Source organism: Sceloporus occidentalis, unplaced genomic scaffold, assembly GCF_023333645.1.
Source record: "Sceloporus occidentalis isolate IW3139 unplaced genomic scaffold, rSceOcc1.0.p SCAF_265, whole genome shotgun sequence".
NCBI classification, from domain to species: domain Eukaryota; kingdom Metazoa; phylum Chordata; class Lepidosauria; order Squamata; family Phrynosomatidae; genus Sceloporus; species Sceloporus occidentalis.
Window position 1 is genome coordinate 7,344 of NW_028317245.1, and position 27,899 is coordinate 35,242.

General features: G+C 50.6%; 1 protein-coding gene across 1 annotated transcript; it reads left to right on the forward strand.

Annotated features, from left to right (window-relative positions):
- The first annotated feature begins 13,638 nt into the window (after positions 1–13,638).
- LOC149275771 (uncharacterized) lies at positions 13,639–27,809 on the forward strand. Its single transcript, XM_089504263.1, has 11 exons — positions 13,639–15,786; positions 18,097–18,225; positions 21,469–21,587; positions 22,229–22,287; positions 22,700–22,854; positions 24,187–24,249; positions 24,563–24,725; positions 25,240–25,404; positions 26,011–26,138; positions 26,267–26,373; positions 26,786–27,809. Exons 1-11 carry the CDS (start codon positions 13,641–13,643, stop codon positions 26,819–26,821), a joined length of 3,270 nt encoding a protein of 1,089 aa, XP_089360389.1. The 5' UTR covers positions 13,639–13,640; the 3' UTR covers positions 26,822–27,809.
- The last annotated feature ends 90 nt before the right edge of the window (positions 27,810–27,899 follow it).

The window sequence follows — 27,899 nt, forward strand, 5'->3', positions numbered from 1 at the left end:
ACACGGAGCAAACATCGTTCTCTACTTCCCCACCGGAGACACCCACTCCTTATACTTCCACCGTGGAGGAAACTACAAACACGGAGCAAACATCGTTCTCTACTTCCCCACCAGAGACACCCACTCCTTCTACTTCCACCGTGGAGGAAACTACAAACACGGAGCAAACATCGTTCTCTACTTCCCGACCGGAGACACCCAACCTTTATACTTCCACCGTGGAGGAAACTACAAACACGGAGCAAACATCGTTCTCTACTTCCCCACCGGAGACACCCACTCCGTCTACTTCCACCGTGGAGGAAACTACAAACACGGAGCAAACATCGTTCTCTACTTCCCCACCGGAGACAACCACTCCTTATACTTCCACCGTGGAGGAAATTACAAACACGGAGCAAACATCGTTCTCTACATCCCCACCGGAGACACCCACTCTTTCTACTTCCACCGTGGAGGAAACTACAAACACGGAGCAAACATCGTTCTCTACTTCCCCACCGGTGACATCCACTCCTTCTACTTCCACAGTGGAGGAAACTACAAAGACGGAGCAAACATCGTTCTCTACTTCCCCACCGGTGACACCTACTCCTTCTACTTCCACCGTGGAGGAAACTACAAACACGGAGCAAACATTGTTCTCTACATCCCCACCGGAGACACCCACTCTTTCTACTTCCACCGTGGAGGAAACTACAAACACGGAGCAAACATCGTTCTCTACTTCCGCACCGGTGACACCCACTCCTTCTACTTCCACCGTGGAGGAAACTACAAACACGGAGCAAATATCGTTCTCTACTTCCCCACCGGAGACAACCACTCCGTCTACTTCCACCGTGGAGGAAACTACAAACACGGAGCAAACATCGTTCTCTACTTCCCCACCAGTGACATCCACTCCTTCTACTTCCACCGTGGAGGAAACTACAAACACGGAGCAAACATCGTTCTCTACTTCCCCACCGGTGAAAACCACTCCTTCTACTTCCACCGTGGAGGAAACTACAAACACGGAGCAAACATCGTTCTCTACTTCCCCACCGGAGACAACCACTCCTTATACTTCCACCGTGGAGGAAACTACAAACACGGAGCAAACATCGTTCTCTACATCCCAACCGGTGACATCCACTCCTTCTACTTCCACCATGGAGGAAACTACAAACACGGAGCAAACATCGTTCTCTACTTCCCCACGGGTGAAAACCACTCCTTCTACTTCCACCGTGGAGGAAACTACAAACACGGAGCAAACATCGTTCTCTACTTCCCCACCGGAGACAACCACTCCTTCTACTTCCACCGTGGAGGAAACTGCAAACACGGAGCAAACATCGTTTTCTACATCCCCACCGGTGACACCCATTCCTTATACTTCCACCGTGGAGGAAATTACAAACACGGAGCAAACATTGTTCTCTACTTCCCCACCGGTGACACCCACTCCTTCTACTTCCACCGTCGAGGAAACTACAAACACGGAGCAAACATCGTTCTCTACTTCCCCACCGGAGACACCCACTCCTTCTACTTCCACCGTGGAGGAAACTACAAACACGGAGCAAACATCGATCTCTACTTCCCCACCAGTGACATCCACTCCTTCTACTTCCACCGTGGAGGAAACTACAAACACGGAGCAAACATCGTTCTCTACTTCCCCACCGGTGAAAACCACTCCTTCTACTTCCACCGTGGAGGAAACTACAAACACGGAGCAAACATCGTTCTCTACTTCCCCACCGGAGACAACCACTCCTTATACTTCCACCGTGGAGGAAACTACAAACAGGGAGCAAACATCGTTCTCTACATCCCAACCGGTGACATCCACTCCTTCTACTTCCACCGTGGAGGAAACTACAAACACGGAGCAAACATCGTTCTCTACTTCCCCACCGGTGAAAACCACTCCTTCTACTTCCACCGTGGAGGAAACTACAAACACGGAGCAAACATCGTTCTCTACTTCCCCACCGGAGACAACCACTCCTTATACTTCCACCGTGGAGGAAACTACAAACACGGAGCAAACATCGTTCTCTACATCCCCACCGGAGACACCCACTCCTTATACTTCCACCGTGGAGGAAACTACAAACACGGAGCAAACATCGTTCTCTACATCCCAACCGGTGAAAACCACTCCTTCTACTTCCACTACAAACACGGAGCAAACATCGTTCTCTACATCCCCACCGGTGACACCCATTCCTTCTACTTCCACCGTGGAGGAAATTACAAACACGGAGCAAACATTGTTCTCTACTTCCCCACCGGTGACACCCACTCCTTCTACTTCCACAGTGGAGGAAACTACAAACACGGAGCAAACATCGTTCTCTACTTCACCACCAGTGACATCCACTCCTTCTACTTCCACCATGGAGGAAACTACAAACACGGAGCAAACATCGTTCTCTACATCCCCACCGGAGACACCCACTCCTTATACTTCCACCGTGGAGGAAACTACAAACACAGAGCAAACATCGTTCTCTACATCCCAACCGGAGACACCCACTCCTTCTACTTCCACCGTGGAGGAAACTACAAACATGGAGCAAACATCGTTCTCTACTTCCCCACCGGAGACACCCACTCCTTATACTTCCACCGTGGAGGAAACTACAAACAAGCGGCAAACTTCGTTCTCTACTTCCCCACCGGAGACACCCACTCCTTATACTTCCACCGTGGAGGAAACTACAAACACGGAGCAAAAATCATTCTCTGCTTCCCCACCGGTGACACCCACTCCTTATACTTCCACCGTGGAGGAAACTACAAACACGGAGCAAGCGTCGTTCTCTACTTCCCCACCGGTGACATCCACTTCTTCTACTTCCACCGTGGAGGAAACTGCAAACACGGAGCAAACATCGTTCTCTACTTCCCCACTGGTGACACCCACTCCTTCTACTTCCACCGTGGAGGAAACTACAAACACGGAGCAAACTGCAACCTCAGAGAAAACTTCAGTCTCTACTCACTCACCAGTAACATCCACTCCTTACCCTTCCAACACGGAGGAAACTACAACCTCGGAGAAAACTTCGTTCTCTACTCACTCAACAGTAACATCCACTCCTTACGCTTCTTCCACGGACGAAACTACAACCTCGGAGCAAACTTCGTTCTCTACTCACTCACCAGTTACATCAACTCCTTTTGCTTCCACCAGTGAAGAAACTACAGCCTCGGAGCAAACTTTCTTCTCTACTCACTCACAATTAACAACCACTCTTTATGCTTCCACCACGGAGGAAACTACAACTTCGGAGCAAGCTTTGTTCTCTACTCACTCACCAGTAACATCCACTCCTTCCGCTTCCTCCACAGAGGAAACTACTACCTCGGATCAAACTTCATTCTTTACTCACTCACAAGTAACATCCACTCCTTACGTTTCTTCCACGGAGGAAACTACAACCTCGGAGCAAACTTCGTTCTCTTCTCATTCCCCAGTAACATCCACTCCTTACGCTTCCAGCACAGAGGAAACTACAACCTCGGAGCAAACTTCGTTCTCTACTCAATCACCAGTAATATCCACTCCTTACGCTTCCTCCACGGAGGAAACTACAACCTCGGAGGTAACTTCATTCTCTACTCACTCACCAGTAACATCAACTCCTTACGATTCCTCCTCGGAGGAAACTACAACCGTGAAGCAAAATTTGTTCTCTACTCACTCACTAGTAACATCCACTCCTTACGCTTCCTCCACGGAGGAAACTACAACGTCGGACCAAACTTTGTTCACTACTCTCTCACCAGTAACATCCACTCCTTACATTTCTTCCACAGAGGAAACTACAACCTCGGGGCAAACTTCGTTCTCTATTCAGTCACCAGTAACATCCACTCCTTACGCTTCCACCACGGAGGAAACCACAACCTTGGAGCAAACTTCGTTCTCTACTCACTCACCATTAACATCAACCCCTTACGCTTCCACCACAGAGGAAACTACAACCTCGGAGAAAATTTCCTTCTCTACTCACTCACCAGTAACATCCACTCCTTACGCTTCCACCACAGAGGAAACTACAACCATGGAGCAAACTTCATTCTCTACTCACTCACCAGTAACATCTACTCCTTACGCTTCCAGCACGGAGGAAACTACTACCTCGGAGAAAACTTCATACTCTACTCACTCACCAGTAACATCCACTCGTTATGCTTCCACCACGGAGGAAACTACAACCTCGGAGCAAACTTCTTTATCTACTCACTCACCATTAACATCCACTCCTTACGCTTCCACAATGGAGGAACCTACAACCTCAGAGAAAACTTCATTCTCTACTCATTCACCAGTAACATCAACTCCCTACGCTTCCTCCATGGAGGAAACTACAACCTTGGAGCAAACTTCGTTCACTACTCACTCACCAGTAACATCCACTCCTTACGCTTCCAGCACGGAGGAAACTAATACCTCGGAGAAAACTTCGTTCTCTACTCACTTACCAGTAACATCCACTCCTTACGCTTCCTCTACGGAGGAAACTACAACATCGGAGCCAACTTTGTTCACTAATCGCTCACCAGTAACATCCACTCCTTACGTTTCTTCAACTGAGGAAACTACACCCTCGGGGCAAACTTCATTCTCTACTCACTCACCAGTAACATTCACTCCTTACGCTTCCTCCACGGCGGAAACTACAACCGTGGAGCAAAATTTGTTCTCTACTGACTCACTAGTAACATCCACTCCTTACGCTTCCTCCACGGAGGAAACTACAACCTCGGAGCAAACTTCCTTCACTACTCACTCACCAGTAACATCCACTCCTTACGCTTCCAGCACGGAGGAAACTACAACCTTGGAGCAAACTTCTTTCTCTACTCATTCACCATTAACATCAACCCCTTATGCTTCCACCACGGAGGAAACTACAACTTCGGAGAAAATTTCATTCTCTACTCACTCACCAGTAACATCCACTCCTTACGCTTCCACCACAGAGGAAACTACAACCTTGGAGCATACTTCGTTCTCTACTCACTCACGAGTAACATCTACTCCTTACGCTTCCAGCACGGAGGAAACTACTACCTCGGAGAAAACTTCGTTTTCTACTCACTCACCAGTAACATCCACTCTTTACGCTTCCTCTACGGAGGAAACTACAACATCGGAGCAAACTTTGTTCACTACTCACTCACCAGTAACATCCACTCCTTACGTTTCTTCAACGGAGGAAACTACATCCTCGGGGCAAACTTCATTCTCTACTCACTCACCAGTAACATCCACTCCTTATGTTTCTTCCACGGAGGAAACTACAACCTCGGAGAAAACTTCGTTCTCTACTCACTCACCATTAACATCCACTCCTTACGCTTCCACCACGGAGGAAACTACAACCTCGGAGCAAACTTCGTTCTCTAATCACTCACCATTAACATCCACTCATTACGCTTCTACCACGGAGGAAACTACAACCTCGGAGGAAACTTCTCTCTCTACTCACTCACCAGTAACATCCATTCATTATGCTTCCTCCACGGAGGAAACGTCAACCTCGGAGCAAACTTCGTTCACTACTCACTCACGAGTAACATCCACTCCTTACGTTTCTTCCACGGAGGAAACTACAACCTTGGAGCAAACTTCGTTCTCTTCTCATTCCCCAGTAACATCCACTCCTTACGCTTCCAGCACGGAGGAAACTAATACCTCGGAGAAAACTTCGTTCTCTACTCACTTACCAGTAACATCCACTCCTTACGCTTCCTCTACGGAGGAAATCACAACATCGGAGCCAACTTTGTTCACTAATCACTCACCAGTAACATCCACTCCTTACGTTTCTTCAACGGAGGAAACTACACCCTCGGGGCAAACTTCATTCTCTACTCACTCACCAGTAACATCCACTCCTTACGCTTCCAGCACGGAGGAAACTACAACCTTGGAGCAAACTTCTTTCTCTACTCATTCACCATTAACATCAACCCCTTATGCTTCCACCACGGAGGAAACTACAACTTCGGAGAAAATTTCATTCTCTACTCACTCACCAGTAACATCCACTCCTTACGCTTCCACCACAGAGGAAACTACAACCTTGGAGCATACTTCGTTCTCTACTCACTCACGAGTAACATCTACTCCTTACGCTTCCAGCACGGAGGAAACTACTACCTCGGAGAAAACTTCGTTTTCTACTCACTCACCAGTAACATCCACTGTTTACGCTTCCTCTACGGAGGAAACTACAACATCGGAGCAAACTTTGTTCACTACTCACTCACCAGTAACATCCACTCCTTACGTTTCTTCAACGGAGGAAACTACATCCTCGGGGCAAACTTCATTCTCTACTCACTCACCAGTAACATCCACTCCTTATGTTTCTTCCACGGAGGAAACTACAACCTCGGAGAAAACTTCGTTCTCTACTCACTCACCATTAACATCCACTCCTTACACTTCCAACACGGAGGAAGCTACAACCTCAGAGGAAAGTTCATTCTCTACTCACTCACGAGTAGCATCTACTCCTTACGCTTCCAGTACGGAGGAAACTACTACCTCGGAGAAAACTTCGTTCTCTACTCACTCACCAGTAACATACACTCTTCACGCTTCCTCTACGGAGGAAACTACAACATTGGAGCAAACTTTGTTCACTACTCACTCACCAGTAACATCGACTCCTTACCTTTCTTCAACGGAGGAAACTACACCCTCGGGGCAAACTTCATTCTCTACTCACTCACCAGTAACATCAACTCCTTACGCTTCCACCACGGAGGAAACTACAACCTCGGAGCAAACTTCGTTCTCTAATCACTCACCATTAACATCCACTCATTACGCTTCTACCACGGAGGAAACTACAACCTCGGAGGAAACTTCTCTCTCTACTCACTCACCAGTAACATCCATTCATTATGCTTCCTCCACGGAGGAAACGTCAACCTCGGAGCAAACTTCGTTCACTACTCACTCACGAGTAACATCCACTCCTTACGTTTCTTCCACGGAGGAAACTACAACCTCGGAGCAAACTTCGTTCTCTTCTCATTCCCCAGTAACATCCACTCCTTACGCTTCCAGCACAGAGGAAACTACAACCTCGGAGCAAACTTCGTTCTCTACTCATTCACCAGTAACATCCACGCCTTACGCTTCCAGCACAGAGGAAATTACAACCTTGGAGAAAACTTCATTCTCTACTCACTCACCAGTAACATCCACTCCTTACGCTTCCTCCACGGAGGAAACTACAACCTCGGAGAAAACTTCGTTCTCTACTCACTCACCATTAACATCCACTCCTTACGCTTCCTCCACGGCGGAAACTACAACCGTGGAGCAAAATTTGTTCTCTACTCACTCACTAGTAACATCCACTCCTTACGCTTCCTCCACGGAGGAAACTACAAGCTCGGAGCAAACTTCTTTATCTACTCACTCACCAGTAACATCCACTCCTTACGCTTCCAGCACGGAGGAAACTACAACCTTGGAGCAAACTTCTTTCTCTACTCATTCACCATTAACATCAACCCCTTATGCTTCCACCACGGAGGAAACTACAACTTCGGAGAAAATTTCATTCTCTACTCACTCACCAGTAACATCCACTCCTTACGCTTCCACCACAGAGGAAACTACAACCTTGGAGCATACTTCGTTCTCTACTCACTCACGAGTAACATCTACTCCTTACGCTTCCAGCACAGAGGAAACTACTACCTCGGAGAAAACTTTGTTCACTACTCACTCACCAGTAACATCCACTCCTTACGTTTCTTCAACGGAGGAAACTACATCCTCATGGCAAACTTCATTCTCTACTCACTCACCAGTAACATCCACTCCTTATGTTTCTTCCACGGAGGAAACTACAACCTTGGGGAAAACTCCGTTCTCTACTCACTCACCATTAACATCAACTCCTTACGCTTCCTCCACGGAGGAAACTACAACCTCGGAGGTAACTTCATTCTCTACTCACTCACCAGTAACATCAACTCCTTACGATTCCTCCTCGGAGGAAACTACAACCGTGAAGCAAAATTTGTTCTCTACTCACTCACTAGTAACATCCACTCCTTACGCTTCCTCCACGGAGGAAACTACAACGTCGGACCAAACTGTGTTCACTACTCTCTCACCAGTAACATCCACTCCTTACGTTTCTTCCACAGAGGAAACTACAACCTCGGGGCAAACTTCGTTCTCTATTCAGTCACCAGTAACATCCACTCCTGGCGCTTCCACCACGGAGGAAACCACAACCTTGGAGCAAACTTCGTTCTCTACTCACTCACCATTAACATCAACCCCTTACGCTTCAACCAAAGAGGAAACTACAACCTCGGAGAAAATTTCCTTCTCTACTCACTCACCAGTAACATCCACTCCTTACGCTTCCTCTACGGAGGAAACTACAACCTCGGAGCAAACTTCGTTCTCTATTCACTCACCAGTAACATCAACTCCTTACGCTTCCACGACGGAGGAAACTACAACCTCGGAGCAAAGTTCATTCTCTACTCACTCACCAGTAACATCCACTCCTTACGCTTCAAGCACAGAGGAAACTACAACCTCGGAGCAAACTTCGTTCTCTACTCATTCACCAGTAACATCCACGCCTTATGCTTCCAGCACAGAGGAAATTACAACCTTGGAGAAAACTTCATTCTCTATTCACCCACCAGTAACATCCACTCCTTACGTTTCCTCCACGGAGGAAACTACAACCTCTGAGAAAACTTCGTTCTCTACTCACTCACCATTAACATCCACTCCTTACGCTTCCTCCACGGCGGAAACTACTACCTCGGAGCAAAATTTGTTCTCTACTCACTCACTAGTAACATCCACTCCTTACGCTTCCTCCACGGAGGAAACTACAACCTCGGAGCAAACTTCCTTCACTACTCACTCACCAGTAACATCCACTCCTTACGCTTCCAGCACAGAGGAAACTACAACCTTGGAGCAAACTTCTTTCTCTACTCATTCACCATTAACATCAACCCCTAATGCTTCCACCACGGAGGAAACTACAACTTCGGAGAAAATTTCATTCTCTACTCACTCACCAGTAACATCCACTCCTTACGCTTCCACCACAGAGGAAACTACAACCTTGGAGCATACTTCGTTCTCTACTCACTCACGAGTAACATCTACTCCTTACGCTTCCAGCACGGAGGAAACTACTACCTCGGAGAAAACTTCGTTTTCTACTCACTCACCAGTAACATCCACTCTTTACGCTTCCTCTACGGAGGAAACTACAACATCGGAGCAAACTTTGTTCACTACTCACTCACCAGTAACATCCACTCCTTACGTTTCTTCAACGGAGGAAACTACATCCTCGGGGCAAACTTCATTCTCTACTCACTCACCAGTAACATCCACTCCTTATGTTTCTTCCACGGAGGAAACTACAACCTTGGGGAAAACTCCGTTCTCTACTCACTCACCATTAACATCAACTCCTTACGCTTCCACCATGGAGGAAATTACAACCTCGGAGCAAACTTCGTTCTCTTCTCATTCCCCAGTAACATCCACTCCTTACGCTTCCAGCACAGAGGAAACTACAACCTCGGAGCAAACTTCGTTCTCTACTCATTCACCAGTAACATCCACTCCTTACGCTTCCAGCACAGAGGAAACTACAACCTCGGAGCAAACTTCGTTCTCTACTCATTCACCAGTAACATCCACGCCTTACGCTTCCAGCACAGAGGAAACTACAACCTCAGAGAAAACTTCGTTCTCTACTCACTCACCATTAACATCCACTCCTTACGCTTCCTCCACGGCGGAAACTACAACCGTGGAGCAAAATTTGTTCTCTACTCACTCACTAGTAACATCCACTCCTTACGCTTCCTCCACGGAGGAAACTACAACCTCGGAGCAAACTTCCTTCACTACTCACTCACCAGTAACATCCACTCCTTACGCTTCCAGCATGGAGGAAACTACAACCTTGGAGCAAACTTCTTTCTCTACTCATTCACCATTAACATCAACCCCTTATGCTTCCACCACGGAGGAAACTACAACTTCGGAGAAAATTTCATTCTCTACCCACTCACCAGTAACATCCACTCCTTACGCTTCCACCACAGAGGAAACTACAACCTTGGAGCATACTTCGTTCTCTACTCACTCACGAGTAACATCTACTCCTTACGCTTCCAGCACGGAGGAAACTACTACCTCGGAGAAAACTTTGTTCACTACTCACTCACCAGTAACATCCACTCCTTACGTTTCTTCAACAGAGGAAACTACATCCTCGTGGCAAATTTCATTCTCTACTCACTCACCAGTAACATCCACTCCTTATGTTTCTTCCACGGAGGAAACTACAACCTTGGGGAAAACTCCGTTCTCTACTCACTCACCATTAACATCAACTCCTTACGCTTCCACCACGGAGGAAACCACAACCTTGGAGCAAACTTCGTTCTCTACTCACTCACCATTAACATCAACCCCTTACGCTTCCACCACAGAGGAAACTACAACCTCGGAGAAAATTTCCTTCTCTACTCACTCACCAGTAACATCCACTCCTTACGCTTCCACCACAGAGGAAACTACAACCTCGGAGCAAACTTCGTTCTCTACTCACTCACCAGTATCATCTACTCCTTACGCTTCCAGCACGGAGGAAACTACTACCTCGGAAAAAACTTCATACTCTACTCACTCACCAGTAATATCCACTCGTTATGCTTCCACCACGGAGGAAATTACAACCTCAGAGCAAACTTCTTTATCTACTCACTCACCATTAACATCCACTCCTTACGCTTTCACAATGGAGGAAACTACAACCTCGGAGAAAACTTCGTTCTCTACTCATTCACCAGTAACATCAACTCCCTACGCTTCCTCCATGGAGGAAACTACAACCTCGGAGAAAATTTCCTTCTCTACTCACTCACCAGTAACATCCACTCCTTATGCTTCCACCACAGAGGAAACTACAACCTCGGAGCAAACTTCGTTCTCTACTCACTCACCAGTAACATCTACTCCTTACGCTTCCAGCACGGAGGAAACTACTACCTCGGAGAAAACTTCATACTCTACTCACTCACCAGTAACATCCACTCCTTACGCTTCCTCTACGGAGGAAACTACAACATCGGAGCAAAGTTCGTTCTCTACTCACTCACCAGTAACATCCACTCCTTACGCTTCCACCCCGGAGGAAACTGCAACCTTGGAGCAAACTTCGTTCTCTTCTCATTCCCCAGTAACATCCACTCCTTACGCTTCCAGCACAGAGGAAACTACAACCTCGGAGCAAACTTCGTTCTCTACTCATTCACCAGTAACATCCACTCCTTACGCTTCCAGCACAGAGGAAACTACAACCTCGGAGCAAACTTCGTTCTCTACTCATTCACCAGTAACATCCACGCCTTACGCTTCCAGCACAGAGGAAACTACAACCTCAGAGAAAACTTCGTTCTCTACTCACTCACCATTAACATCCACTCCTTACGCTTCCTCCACGGCGGAAACTACAACCGTGGAGCAAAATTTGTTCTCTACTCACTCACTAGTAACATCCACTCCTTACGCTTCCTCCACGGAGGAAACTACAACCTCGGAGCAAACTTCCTTCACTACTCACTCACCAGTAACATCCACTCCTTACGCTTCCAGCATGGAGGAAACTACAACCTTGGAGCAAACTTCTTTCTCTACTCATTCACCATTAACATCAACCCCTTATGCTTCCACCACGGAGGAAACTACAACTTCGGAGAAAATTTCATTCTCTACCCACTCACCAGTAACATCCACTCCTTACGCTTCCACCACAGAGGAAACTACAACCTTGGAGCATACTTCGTTCTCTACTCACTCACGAGTAACATCTACTCCTTACGCTTCCAGCACGGAGGAAACTACTACCTCGGAGAAAACTTTGTTCACTACTCACTCACCAGTAACATCCACTCCTTACGTTTCTTCAACAGAGGAAACTACATCCTCGTGGCAAACTTCATTCTCTACTCACTCACCAGTAACATCCACTCCTTATGTTTCTTCCACGGAGGAAACTACAACCTTGGGGAAAACTCCGTTCTCTACTCACTCACCATTAACATCAACTCCTTACGCTTCCACCACGGAGGAAACCACAACCTTGGAGCAAACTTCGTTCTCTACTCACTCACCATTAACATCAACCCCTTACGCTTCCACCACAGAGGAAACTACAACCTCGGAGAAAATTTCCTTCTCTACTCACTCACCAGTAACATCCACTCCTTACGCTTCCAGCACGGAGGAAACTACTACCTCGGAAAAAACTTCATACTCTACTCACTCACCAGTAATATCCACTCGTTATGCTTCCACCACGGAGGAAACTACAACCTCAGAGCAAACTTCTTTATCTACTCACTCACCATTAACATCCACTCCTTACGCTTTCACAATGGAGGAAACTACAACCTCGGAGAAAACTTCGTTCTCTACTCATTCACCAGTAACATCCACTCCTTACGCTTCCTCTACGGAGGAAACTACAACCTCGGAGCAAACTTCGTTCTCTACTCACTCACCAGTAACATCCACTCCTTATGCTTCCACCACAGAGGAAACTACAACCTCGGAGCAAACTTCGTTCTCTACTCACTCACCAGTAACATCTACTCCTTACGCTTCCAGCACGGAGGAAACTACTACCTCGGAGAAAACTTCATACTCTACTCACTCACCAGTAACATCCACTCCTTACGCTTCCTCTACGGAGGAAACTACAACATCGGAGCAAAGTTCGTTCTCTACTCACTCACCAGTAACATCCACTCCTTACGCTTCCACCCCGGAGGAAACTGCAACCTTGGAGCAAACTTCGTTCTCTACTCACTCACCAGTACCATCCACTCCTTACGCTTCTACCACGGAGGAAACTACAAGCTCGGAGGAAACTTCTCTCTCTACTCACTCACCAGTAACATCCACCCCTTACGCTTCCTCGGAGGAGGAAACTACAACCGTGAAGCAAAATTTGTTCTCTACTCACTCACTAGTAGCATCCACTCCTTACGCTTCCTCCACGGAGGAAACTACAACCTCGGAGCAAACTTTATTCACTACTCACTCACCAGTAACAGCCACTCCTTACGTTTCTTCCACAGAGGAAACTACAACCTCGGGGCAAACTTCGTTCTCCATTCAGTCACCAGTAACATCCACTCCTTACGCTTCCACCACGGAGGAAACCACAACCTTGGAGCAAACTTCGTTCTCTACTCACTCACCATTAACATCAACCCCTTACGCTTCCACCACGGAGGAAACTACAACTTCGGAGAAAATTTCCTTCTCTACTCACTCACCAGTAACATCCACTCCTTACGCTTCCACCACGGAGGAAACTACAACCTCGGAGCAAACTTCGTTCTCTACTCACTCACCAGTAACATCTACTCCTTACGCTTCCAGCACGGAGGAAACTACTACCTCGGAGAAAACTTCATTCTCTACTCACTCACCAGTAACATCCACTCGTTATGCTTCCACCACGGAGGAAACTACAACCTCAGAGCAAACTTCTTTATCTACTCACTCACCATTAACATCCACTCCTTACGCTTCCACAATGGAGGAAACTACAACCTCGGAGAAAACTTCGTTCTCTACTCATTCACCAGTAACATCAACTCCCTACGCTTCCTCCATGGTGGAAACTACAACCTTGGAGCAAACTTCGTTCACTACTCACTCACCAGTAACATCCACTCCTTACGTTTCTTCCACGGAGGAAAGTACAACCTTGGAGAAAACTTTGTTCACTATTCACTCACCAGTAACATCCACTCCTTATGTTTCTTCCAAGGAGGAAACTACAACCTCGGAGCAAACTTCCTTCTCTACTCACTCACCAGTAACATCCACTCCTTACGCTTCCTCCACGGAGGAAACTACACCCTCGGAGCAAACTTTGTTGTCTACCCACTCACCAGTAACATCCACTCCTTATGTTTCTTCCACGGAGGAAACTGCAACCTCGGAGCAAACTTCGTTCTCTACTCACACACCAGTAACATCCACTCCTTACGCTTCCAGCACAGAGGAAACTACAACCCTGGAGGAAACTTCCTTCTCTACTCACTCAACGGCAACATCCACTCCTTACGCTTCCAGCACAGAGGAAACTACTACCTCGGAAAAAACTTCATTCTCTACTCACTCACCAGTAACATCCACAACTTACGCTTCCTCTACGGAGGAAACTGCAACATCGGAGGAAACTTTGTTCACTACTCACTCACCAGTAACATCCACTCCTTACGCTTCCACCACGGAGGAAACTACAACCTTGGAGCATACTTCGTTCTCTACTCACTCACGAGTAACATCTACTCCTTACGCTTCCAGCACGGCGGAAACTACTACCTCGGAGAAAACTTTGTTCTCTACTCACTCACCAGTAACATCCACTCTTTACGCTTCCTCTACGGAGGAAACTACAACATCGGAGCAAACTTTGTTCACTACTCACTCACCAGTAACATCCACTCCTTACGTTTCTTCAACAGAGGAAACTACACCCTCGGGGCAAACTTCATTCTCTACTCACTCACCAGTAACATACACTCCTTATGTTTCTTCCAGGGAGGAAACTACAACCTCGGAGCAAACTTCGTTCACTACTCACTCACCAGTAACATCCACTCCTTACGTTTCTTCCAAGGAGGAAACTACAACCTTGGAGCAAATTTCGTTCTCTACTCACTCACCAGTAACATCCACTCCTTACGCTTCCACCACGAAGGAAACTACAACCTCGGAGCAAACTTCGTTCTCTCATCACTCACCATTAACATCCACTCCTTACGCTTCTACCACGGAGGAAACTACAACCTCAGAGCAAACTTCATTCACTACTCACTCACGAGTAACATCCACTCCTTACGTTTCTTCCACAGAGGAAACTACAACCTTGGAGCAAACTTCGTTCTCTACTCATTCACCAGTAACATCCACGCCTTATGCTTCCAGCAGAGAGGAAACTACAACCTTGGAGAAAACTTCATTCTCTACTCACTCACCAGTAACATCATCTCCTTACGCTTCCTCCACGGAGGAAACTACAACCTCGGAGCAAATTTTGTTCTCTACTCACTCACCAGTAATATCCACTCCTTATGTTTCAACCACGGAGGAAACTACTACCTCAGAGCCAATTCTCTCCTCCAGGCACCCAGTAGTGACCTCCATTCCTTCCCTTTCCACACCTGAGGAAACCCCAACCATGAAGCCTACTCTCTTCTCTACTCTGAATGCTTCTTCCAGTTACACCTCTACGGAGACAATTCCAAGGACCAGTGAGACGACATCGGCTACCTCTTCTGTGCACCATTTTGTGAGCAGCGCCCGTGGTCCTTCCTCCCGGCCCCCTTCAGCCTCCATGGGATCGCCCTCTGCTTCTCAGGGGAGCAGCAGCTCTGAGGCCGTGCCCCCGACCCAGGCCTCCCTTTCCACAGCCAGCCTTCCCACCCGCCAGACCCCCTCCCCTGAAATCCCGGCCAGGGCCACCACCCCCAGGACAACCTCCGCGGCCCCAAGACCCGTCCGGCCGTCCAGCAGCAGCTCCTCCACCGTGAGAACAACCACGTCGAGAGCCACGGCCTCCCATGCCGCATCCACCACTCCCCATAGAAATGCTACACAAACCCGACCGGCGGCGTCCTCCACAACCGGTCCTCTGAACACCACCACGGCCCTGAGCTCCTCTCCTCCCGGTGAGTGTCTGAGTCACCCTTGGCCTCCATGGAGGGTCCCACCAGAGCAGAGTAGTAGCCCCAGCTGGCGCCAGCCGCTCCCCAGACTGGGACGCTTGAGGGGGGTCTGTCTGGATTTGGGAGTATCCTTAATAGGAATAAAAATGAAATAATAAAGCTTTTTTTTCTATCCCGCTTTTTGTTAAAAACAATCAAAGCGGATCACAAGAGTCAAAATACACCCAAATATACAAAATATCCCCCCCAAAAGACAATTAAACAGTATAGAATTTAATATTACATAACAATTAAAACCAATAAAAGTGGCAGAGTCATAGTATATATATGTGGGGGGGGCACTCACTACACGGCCGAGTAGTTTATTCTGGAAAGGCTGCCGGAAGAGATCCGTCTCAACAGCTTTCTTGAAGCTCTCTAAGTTGGTGATCTGACGGATCTCATCCGGCCGCCATTCCAGAGACTGGGAGCGGCTGCAGAAAAGGCCCTGTGGGAAGCTGCAGTCAGTCTAGTATTTATAGGTTGCAATAAACTCTCCCCAGAGGACATGAGAGTACGGGGCGGATTGTATGGAGGCAGGCGGTCCCTTGGATAGGTCGGGCCCAAGCCATGGAGGGCTTTAAAGGTGATAACCAACACCTTGTACTTCGCTCAAAAACTAATAGGCAGCCAGTGGAGTGACTTCAATATTAGTGTTCTATGGTCACTCCTAGATGTTCCAGTGATCAATCTGGCCGCCATATTCTGTACCAATTGAAGTTTCTGGACTAGGCACAAGGGTAGCCCCATGTACAGCACATTGCAAAAGTCGAGTCTTGAGGTTACCAGCGCATGTACTATAGTTTCCATTCCAGGAAAGGGCGCAGCTGATGTATCTGCTGACGCTGATAACAGGCGCTCTTGACCGTTGCATTCACCTGATTCCTCATCCGAAGAGATGAGTCAAGAAGCACCCCTAAGCTGTGAACACAGTCCTTTGAGGGGAGCGTGAACCCCTCTAGGACTGGAGGTTGCGGCCTGATACCTGGTTTGGGGGCCCCTACTGTAAGTACTTCCGTTTTGTCTGGATTCAGCTTGAGCTTGTTTTCCCTCATCCAGTCCATTACCGCTTCAAGACACTGACTGAGGGGAGAAATGCCATCTGTTGTCATAGCTGCTGATCAGGACATGGAGAAGTATATTTGGGTGTCATCAGTGTACTGATAACACCCTGCTCCATGTCTACGGATGACTTCTCCCAGCAGCTTGATATAGATGTTGAATAACATCGGGGACAGGATGGCACCCTGAGGGACGCCACAATTAAGCCCTGTTTTCGAGGAGCGCCTGTCCCTGAGCATCAGCCTCTGGAACCTCCCCGAGAGGAAGGAGCGGAACCACTGCAACGCAGTGCCTCCAATTCCTAGCTCTCTCAGGTGTTCCAGAAGGATGTTGTGGTCTATTGTGTCGAATGCCGCTGAGAGGTCTAGCAACACCAACAGGGTCACGCTTCCTCTGTCGATGGCTAGACGGAGGTCATCAGTTAAAGCGACCATGGCAGTCTCCACCCCAAATCCCGTCCTGAAGCCCGTTTGAAATGGATCTAGAAAATCGGCTTCATCCAAGACCACTTGGAGCTGAAGAGCAACTGCCTTCTCGATCACCTTGCTCAGAATGGCAGATGGGAGACAGGCCTATAGTTTTTCATGTCCAGGGGGTCCAGGGAAGGCTTTTTCACAAGCAGTCTGATGACTGCTTCGTTTAAAGCAGATGGTACATGTCCTTCCCTGAGGGATGCATTGATGACACATCTAAGAAGTGCCATCAAGGCATCACCCTCCGGACGGCCAGCCATGATGGGCAGGGATCGAGGGGGCATGTCGTCTTCCTCACCTTTCCAAGGATCTTGTCCACGTCATCAGTACTCACAAGCTCAAACTGATCCAGTCTAATCTCATAAACGGGTTACTGGACACCTCATCAGTTGACTTTGCCTTAACATTTGCATCCAAGTGGGCTCTTCTCTGAGAGATTTCACCTGCAAAGTAGTTGTTAAATGCATCACAGCAGACTGTTGTCGGGTTAAGTAGAGGCTTCTGAGTAGATGGCATCACCGCCAGTTCCCTGACCGCCCTAAACATCTCTGCCGGACGAGACTTTGCAGATGCAATGCAAGCAGCCGAGGAGGATCTCTTCGCTGCTTTAATTGCCTCTCTATAAGAAAAAAGGAATTTCTTATTAAGAGTTCATGCAATGGGGGGGGGTGTCTATTTGCTCCTAAGCTTTTTTATCCTTCTTTCCCTTGCTCTGCCTTTGGTGCTTCCTCCACTACAGCTCTTCCTCTCCAGTGCCATCATGGGGGAGTCCTTGTTGGCGGTCACTGCCAATGCTTTCCCCCCTACTCTGGACCCACCTGCGAGGAAAAGCAGCAGGAAAGCACACCACAGAACGAGTTCTCGCCAGGTAAGTCTATGCCCAGGCAGCCGCCGGCCCCTTTCCCCTCTCCTTCCTCCTTCCTCCTTCCTGGGGCAAGAGCTGGCAAGGGGCTTCTAGCTATGAGCCTCTTTGCATGTCTCAGGCTCTGCTTCCTAACAGTTGTGGAAGAGAGGATGGCACAAGTGGATAGCACATAGGAGTAATAATAAAGGACAGTACGTATAGGTATTGGGGTCTAAGGGTGCTGCCTTGGCCTTTGGAAGGGATGCCCCTTGCTTCTTTTCCTTTCCAGAGGCTGATCCTTAGAGGAGACTCTCTAGGCTGGGGCTTTTCTGATGCTGCGGGGGCGCTTCATTGTCCCACTGCACCACTGGAGACCAGCATGATATTCTTACCCACTGATTACAGTTGTTTCTTCATTTCTTGGAAACAAGGACAGAGACTGGTCTGGAGCCGGTCCGCACTGCTTTAGGCCACTGTTCTCTCCTCTGAGGTTGCAATCCAGCCCCCAGTTCTCCTAAAACCATAGAATCATAGAATCATAGTGTTGGAATAGACCAGAAGGGCCTTGATCCAGTCCAACCCCTCCTGCCATGCAGGAAATCACAATCAAAGCATCCTCATTGACAGATGGCCATCCAGCCTCTGTTTAAAGACCTCCAAGGAAGGAGACTTCAACAAAGCCTCCAAGGGAGTGTGCTCCACTGTTGAACAGCTCTTACTCTCAGGACATTCCTCCTAAAGTTGAGCTGGAATCTCTTTTCCTGGAGCTTGCATCCATTGCTCCATTTGGTCCTGTTCTCTGGAGCAGCAGAAAACAAGCTTGCTCCTTCCTCAATGTGACACCCCTTCAAATACTTAAAGAGGGCTATCATATCATATTCTTTCTGCGTAGAACAGATGTGGCTGTGAGTGCCTCCACACTACAGAGTTACAGTCTACATTCATGGGCTTGGTTCTGTCCTACATCATCCTGGGATTTGTAGTTTGGTGATAGACCTGGATGCCTCTAGCCCACCCCACTGAACTACAGCATGCTGGGGCCCTGGCAGAGAATTTCAAGTCCCTCCTGACTACAAATCCCAGGATTCCCTAGGATGGAAGTGTGGCAGGGACCCCAGACGGTGTCTTCTTCTGCAAGCGGCGGAGGAAGGGGTCCTCCTCTGGCTTTCGTGCCCTGGACCCTCTTGCCTGCTGGGGGGCTTGGTAAACAGTGGGCTTCCAGACCCCTCTGGCCCTTTCCTGCAGGGCCATCTCCAGGAAGGCTGTGGCTTCTCCCTTCAGCTGAACCAGGGGAGGGGTGCGAGACCCCTGCCCCACTGAGAAAAGTCACTGCGCTCTTTCGCATATGGGGAGAAATGCAGGATGGGGGGATCTGTTCTCCCTCTGTTTCCTTCCTGCCTTCCTTCCGTCCCACTTCCCTCTTTCCCTCTCTCTGTTCTGTCCCCTCTTTTACCTCTTTTTTTACTCTCTCCCTTTTCTCTCCCAGTTCTCATTTCTCTCTCCATTTTTCATCTCTCTGTTTTCCCTCTCTTATTAGCTTTCCTTTTCTCTCTCTCTCTCTGTCTTTCTGGTGTGTATGTGAGAGAGAAAGGGAGAAAAAAGACCAGGAAATTGCTTTCAAAAGCAGTGGTTCTCAACCTGTGGGTTGTGATCCCTTTCACAGGGGTTGCCTAAGCCCATCGATTGGGGGGGGTCACCACAACATGAGGAACTGTATTAAAGGATTGCAGCATTGGAAAGGTTGAGAACCACTGTCCTAAAGGCACTCACTGGCCAGAGTCCTCTTGGTTCTCTCTCAGGCATGTGCAAGTCTCCCCCAGGGAAGAGGAGGGAAGCCCATTTGCACCTGTAATTACATGGATGCTATGTATGTACATCCAAATGCCCATTTAATGGGCATAAATCCGACATTAGGAATAGGAATGCGCAGGAGCCAGTTACAAAACAATTCAGTCTTTTTGGACGTTCCAAAAACTCCCAGGGGAGGTCTGAAAGAAAAACAGAAGAACTGAGATATATCCACAAACGCAAGTCCATGGACAGTGGGCTGTTGGAGAGAGACACTGATGTCTCCCTGGCCCACTGCTATGGCCACGATCCCTTGCTAGTTGACTCTGGCTGGCCTCAGGAGGGCTCTCTTGGCCCATTTGCTCCCGAACCCCTTCCCTGCCACATTCCTCTGCTGTTCATACGGTTATTGCTGGCCTTGGCTTTAGGCAGCTTCTTCCTTCCCTCCTTCGACCATCATTAAAACTGAACTTGTCCCCCCATCACCATTCCTACCTAGTCCTGCATTTCTATTACTTCTCTCTCGCACACAACTGCTCATTCGTGGGCCCAAATGTCTGCCTATAAATACTTCACTTCATGCACCCAAGGAAGCCTTTGACTTATGCTAAAGCCTTCTTCCGTTTGTCTGAAAGGAGCTTTGCAGCATGTAACCCATGAAAGGTAAACTGATCTAGTCGTAGCCATTTCCTCCCAGACCCTGGACAGCTCAAAATGGCTTCCTCTCCCCTTGTCCATGCACCAAGGGGCATTCCCAGCCCACCCTCAGTGCCCTCTTTGCCCTGCACTCGCCTGGGTTCAGAGACGGCCAGGCACTCTTTGCATCCTTTGGCAGCATGGTTGGTGGTGGGTCTCCTTCCACAAAGGACGCCTTGCCCTTTGCCCCTCTTAGCCCTCGGCCTGAATATTTGGGGAATAAGCGCATGTGACCAAAGGCCAGGAACTTCAAGGGGGACCCACCCAGAAGTAGCGCTGCCCAGGAATTTCGCACATAGTAACATCCTTAGGAATGGGATTTGTCCCCAGATCATCTGAGTGGACATCTTTTGGCAAGAGCCCCAAAAGGAGATCATAGCATTGCAAGAGCCCCAGGGGACATCTAGGGTAACCCCATTCTGCCATGTAGGCATCCGAAGCTAAAGCCCATCCAGGATGGAGAGCCAGCCAAGGCAGGGTGGCCACATGTCCTCCTTTTTCAGGACACGTCCTACATTTCAAGCTTCTGTCCAGGAGGAATTCCAAAATGTCCTCCATTTTGAGCATGACTAACAAGCATGAATTTATATTGATATGTGTTTTTGGCTTTTATTTTGCAATGTCCTACGTTCTTCTTGAGTGTCCTACATTTTGTGGTGCCTTGTCCTCCTTTGCGGTCATGACTGCTGCTGGTCACCCTGAGCCCAGGCCTCTGATTCCCCCTCCTTTCTTGCTATCTCTGCCCCTTTGGCCTTTCATATGTCCTCTCTTTCCTCTCTGCAGGGATCGTGGCAGCAGCGGTCAACGTCACGGTCAAGGTGGACAACTGGAAATATCTCCCGGCCATGTCGGACCCCAGATCCCCTGCCTTCCAAAACTTTTCAAGGACATTTGCGGGAGAGGTGAGGGGGGGCCTTGGGGGGCTGTCCAGGCAGAACCTGAGCAGCTGAAGAGACCCCCATTCAGGAGACCCCTTCTTGCATGCTTGGCTGGCATCTCGTACCCTTGCCCGCCACAGACCAACAATCTCCCCTGCTGGGCAGGCTTTTTGGACCAGGCTTTCCAGGCCTTTTCATGGAAGGTGAGGGATCCTTGTGTTAGAAGGGGTCCAGCTGGGGGCCTTAGAGTCCGACCCCCCCTCCCTTCAGGAGACAGGCAGCTCTCTTGGAAGACAAAACAGGGATTCTGTTGGGACTCCAGCGCATTGTGACCCACATCCTAAGAAAGGGGTGTCCGGTGGGGTGAGGCCTGCTGACCCCACTGGAACCGGGAGGGTATCTTTCATACCCACAGACCCCTTCTTTTTGGCAGATCGCCCCCTTCTTTTTGGCAGTCCCTCTTCATTCACTGGGTGCTCATGCCCAATGTAAGAGGCCTAGCAAAATCATAGAATGATGGAAGGGATCCCAAAAGCTATCCAGTACCATGATAGAGATGGGCAGTCACTCTGCACATGCTCAGAGGAGCCTTGTTGTTCATTATCCTGGCTTCTTGCCTGCTGGGACAGATGTGCTGATCTCCTTCTCACTGACTCTCTCTGCAGATGGACAAGATCTATCACAGTATTCCTGGCTACCACAACATAACGGTGATTTCCCTGAGGTGAGCCCTTGAAGGGCTGTGGCCAGTGGCATCCAACACTGGGCAAAGGTCTGGAAGGATGGACACAGAAAGCCCCCTGTCCATCCCATGTGTGTGGGGCCATGGGCCCTTGACCAAAAGCCCTCTCCTTCCCCACTCCTCTGCCACAGAGGACCCTAAAAGGTCCCCTTCCCCAACATCTGGGTGACCCATACTTCCCGCTGGGATGGAGCCTCCTCCCATCCCAAGGGACCATATGGGCCAGATGTGAGGGTGGCTGGGGGCCCAGAGACCCACAATCCTGAGTGAACAGGAAGACCCCACCCCGATGCAATGGGGCTGCCTCCACCTGTTGAGAAAGTTAGTGGGGTGGCAGGTCCCAGTCGTGGAAAGAAGCGAGCCCCCTTCACCTGTCCATCCCCCCCCCCCCCAGTAAGGGCAGCGTTGTTGTGGACTACAAGGTGAACCTCTACCTGCCTGCCTCTGGATTCAACACCTCTTATGAAAAAACTCTTGCGAACATCACAGAGAAGCTGAACAAGACCCGATGCAGCTGCTCCGAATGCTCCAACGTCACCCTCGGGACAGGTGAGGGGTCAGCCCTGCTTAGCCCTCTGTGGCTGGGAGCCCCCAAATCTGGTACTGGGGAAAGGCCATCCCTTCCAGGGTTGTCCTCAGAGAATCTGAGAATCCTGGAGTTGGAAGGGACCCCCGAGGGCCACCCAGTCCAGCCCCCTCCTTCTGCCATGCAGGAATACACTGTCCAATCCCTCTCTGGGAGAGATTGCCCTCCACCCTCTGCTAAAAACCACCTCCCAAGAAGGAGACTGTGCCTCCATGGAGGCAGCAGCAAGTTCTTCCTGAGGCAGCCTCCCAGGGCTGCGATCCTCTTGTCTGTTCCCATTGGGGAGCTGTCCCTCTAAACTGAGCTGGACTTACGCTTGAGTAAGCACAGACAGGAAAAGACCTGGGAATCAGGGTGCAGGAGGCTTTGCACCAAGCCAGTTTGGGGGGAACTTGGTGCCTCTTGCAGAGCAGCCCAAATGGCTCCCTTCCAGGCATCCAGAACTCAAAGAATGGTTCAGCCTGTTGTTCCCTGTCCAAAATGTGGGCAGAAGGTGTGAACCTCTCCCTTGATTCCTAGAGTTGGAAGGGACCCCCGAGGGCCATTCGGAGCAGGTGGCCTCCCCCCCCCACAACAAGATGTATCCCCCCAATTTCTGCTTCCACTCTGCCATTGTTCCCTCAAATGGGGGCTTGAGGTGGTTTACAAAAACCGAAACAAGTGCAGGTGAAAAGGCAGACCATTCAGCCACTGGATTGTAAGTATGGAATCCTGTGTCCATTTTGGGACTCCAGAGGTCAAGGAAGAGGTGGATAAGCTGGAGCGTGTCCAGAGGAGGGTGACCAAGGTGGTCAAAGGTCTGGATGGAAACTGGCCATCCCAGTGAGGAATGGCTGAGGGAGCTGGGTATGTCCAGCTTGAAGAAGATAGCAATCTCTGACTACCTGAAGGGACTCAAAGGCATTGCTGTGTTAGTCTGGGAAATCAGCGCAGAAAGGGACCCTGTAGCACCTTTGAGATTAGCTGAGAGAAAGACATTGGTAGCATAGTTTTTTGTAGATGACATCTATATTCTCAGATGCTAAATTGTGCCCAGGAAGGACTTTTGCAGATGGACTGAGCTTGTTTTCTGCTGCTTCAGAAACTAGGACACAAACCGTTGGATTTAAATAACAAGCAAAGAGATTCAACCTAAACAATAGGAAAAGCGTCTTGAATATGGGGGAGGGGGGGTGGAGCGGGGAGGACTGTTCAGGAAGGAAGGGGTGGCCTTGCAGGGTGAGGGGCAGGCCCTTCTTCTGTGCCAGGCTCTCCGTCTTCTGAGGCGCTGCCACCTTCTTCCTTTCCTTCTTCAGATTCTACCTGCCTGAGGTTCTATCCAGAATTCCAAGTGACCCCAGTACCACTGGACCCCACAGGTGGGACCCTCCCCTATGTTTCTCCCTGCACGAGTGGGCATTCTTTGGGCACCTCCATGCCCACCCTGTGCCCAACCCCTGCACTGGGGCACCCAGACTGAGACGGTTGGGCAAAGGAAAAGCAAGGGTCACACACAATGGGGCATGTCTGGGCACCTCACTGGGTTTGCCCCTCTCCCTTTGCTTAGCTGGGAGGCACCAGGCAGACGTGGCACGGTGGGTGGGGTGGGGTGTGGTTGTAATTGGGGCAGTGGCTGCGTTTGCCACTCCTGGCTGACTCTCCTCCCCCCCCCCCCCATGGCTGGATGACCAGTGGTGTGCACTGCCTGGCTGTCCAAGGACCTCCAGGTCTACTTCATGGCAAAAAGCGTGAACAACAGCGTCCAGTGCGTCTCCAGCTGCAGCTCCCAGCACCCAGACTACTTCAGCTGTGGTAATGGGAACTGTCAGATCCGGTCCAACGGGCCCAACTGCTTGTAAGTAGCACCCCAGGGATGGAGTGGGGTGGGGGGCAGCCAAGGGTCAGGCCTTGCTCAGGCCCTTGTCCTGTCAGCTTTGCAGCTGATGGTGTTGGACCTTGCGCCAAAGAGAGGGAAGGCAGCTGAGCCTGCAAACAGCATCAGATTGCAACAATAACCCTGCGAGGTAGACCAGGGCTAATGCCATCTCACCCCACAGGAAGGGGTGGAGGAGGGAGCCAGCCAAGATCTCTGGAGGTCAAACCCGGGGGCTTGGGGGCTTAGGGGCCAGGAAGACGCTGTGGTCTGGTGTGGCCCAGGGCAAGAAGGGGCACAGGGGGCTGTTTGTGGGGCAGGGGGCTAGGAGGGATGTGCAAACAGGACCTCCAACAGTTCCAGGGGGCAGCAACAAAAAGAGAACTAGCCAGGAGTGTCTCCCCCAGCCACGTGCTGTGACCCTTTGCCTCCTCTCCCAGGGGCCCAAAGGTCTGCCCCCCCACTTTCCCTCCTGACTCCTCTCTTCCTTCCCCAGTTGCCCCCAGTCGGACTCTTACTGGTACACCGGCTGGCACTGCGAGCAAAGGATCAGCAAGGTGGGGGTGGCCGTGGGGGTGGCGCTGGGCCTGGCGGTCCTCCTGATCGTGATCCTTGTCCTGGCCATCCTCCTCTGCTGGCAGCACCAGACTTGGCAGCCCAGGTGAGCAGAGGGCAAGGCGGGCACCAGGGAGGCAGACGGGAGGAACAGGGTGGGCTTCCCTGCCCGGGCACGGTCTCCCTGATGGGGCACTTCTCTCTGGGCTAGGAGGTTGTCCCACGCTCCCTCTCTGGCTTCTCCCAATCCCTGGACTTCTGCTGGACAGGATGCGTTTTCACCTGAAGCCCTCCTTTGCTCACCTAGCACATGGCTCTCCTTGCGAAGGGGGGTGGCTTCCTTCTTCCACATCTGGCCCAGCGCTGGGCATCCGTCTGCCTCCGTGCACAGCAGATGCTCACCACTGGACATGACCGATGCTGTGGAGGAGCCGCAGGGCCGGCCTCTTCCAAAGGAAACCCCAACAGTTTGATTTGGGCTGCAGGGCCAAGACCTTCCTCTTCCAAAGGGGTTTCACCCCTCTCCCTGTCCTGCCCTGACCCATAAGAAACATGAATAAAATAATTGTATCAGAATCCAGGAGGCCACAATGTGGGCATCAGCCTAGCGAAGAGCTGCAGTGCGTTTGCTGGACAGCCCACTAAAGGGCCAGCAGACATGGGGGGCCTTGGCTGACCCATACATTGGGGGGGGGGGTGTTGGTGGTTACAGGCTGAAGAATCCGGCCATCAGTGAGGAGGCCTGGTACGAGAATGACCCGGAATGGAGCCCCCCCTGGCTGCCTCGGCCCCACATCCCCGCCAGGGATGGCAGCAGCAGCACCAGCATCAGTGCACCAGGTAGGAGCCCCCTCCCCAGGTGGGCGAAGGGGGAGAGAGCGGAGGCTGAGAGAGTGTGACTTGCCCAGGGCCACTCCTAGGAGTGCCCCGGCTGCCCTCTCAAGCTCTCTTCCGCTCTTTTCTCCCAGCCCCCACAGACCCAGATGGCCGCTCCAGCAGTGAGGACGGACGGAGCTCCCCGCCAGGCCAAGGCACCTTCCGGCCACGGCTGGACAAAGTGGACACCTCCCTTCAGGTACAGCAGTTGCCTGGGGGGGAAGGCAGAAATAAAGGGGTTGTGGCAGGGGTTCACCCTCACTATGGTACATCAGGGTTGCCAGCGGCATAAATACCCTCCCCTTGGAAGCACCATCTTGTCTGTCCAGATTTGGGGGGGGGGCAGTAGGAGGCCAAGGGCCCTAAGACTACGGGAGTCGGGGGAGGGGGGTCAGGAGGCTCCCAGTGGGGCAAAGTGGGACATTTGGGCTGCAGAAGAGGGGAGTGGGATCTCTGGGCCTCTGGCTCAGTCGGGGAAGCAGGAGGGCAGAGTGGGGTGAGGGCGACCCCTTGAGGAGAGCAGGGGACTCTCAGGGGCCACCTGGCTCACCTCCGCTCCTCTCTCTTTCTCTCATTCTCTCTCTCTCTCTCTCTCTCTCTGGCGGCTGCAGGCACGGATCGCCCGGCCCCAGGTGACCCACCTGTGAGGAGGAGGCCAATGGGCAGGAGCTCGGTCTGGCCTGGATGCTGGACTTGCAGGCAGATGACCCCCAGGGAGCCCCCTCCCCAGCTGAGATGGAGAAGACAGAGGAGCCCTGGAATTAGGGGGTGCGTGCGTTGTGCTCCCTCTTGCTCCACTGAGGTACTATTGAGGAACTGGCGGCCAGTGCTGGTGGTAGCCCCTTCCTCCCACGAAAACACCAGGAGGAGAGCTTGGACTGCTTTGGGGGCTCTTCCGGCCCTCCAGCCCCTCCTGGACCCACATGACCCCCAGCCACTGACTGGCGCAAGGGCAGCTGCACTATATTCTGGGTCCAGCAACGGATGAAGGGGGAAGAGGAGGTGGCCCCCCAAGGGAGCTCCGTGCTGCCCCTGCCGGACAGGGACTGGGCCTCCCACTGGCCTCCTCTTCCTCCCCACCACCCCAACCGCCCCTTCACCCCTTCCTTCCTAACCCCCCATCTCTTTGCCCCTTCCTAGCTGGGGCTGGCCCCCTCGCCTTAACTCCCCCCAAGGCCCCCCTGGGTCCCTCAGGGTGGGGGAGAGGGGAGGGCCTTTTAGGGGCAGGTGGGGGCACTTTGGGGGAACTGACGGCACCCCCCTGCCCTCCTTTGGTCTGTTTTCATGGCACTGTGTGTGTGTGTGTGTGTGTGTGTGCGCGCGCTCATGTGTGCATTTGCACACATATGTGTATCTCCCCCCCCCCTTTTGTTGCCCTTTGGGGCAAGCACCCCACATCCTCTTTGCCCCCTCCCCTCCAAGCCATCAAAATCTGAGTGCAATAATCCAGAACAAAACATAGCGGGTGTTTTGCCAATGGATGCAAGCCATACAAATAGCAACAGAGAGTGATGATGATGATGATGATGATGATGACGACAACAACGACGATGGTATCAATAATATTAATAATAACTGTACCAATGCTGCTGATGTTGGTTGACACAGGGATTGATTCAGGGAAGGGAAAATAAAGGAGGCCAAAAAAGTCCCTCCTTGTCTTGTGAATTCTCTTGCCATGTGGGGGCTTCTCTCTTGGGGTCTCTCTGGGGACTAGACAACCGG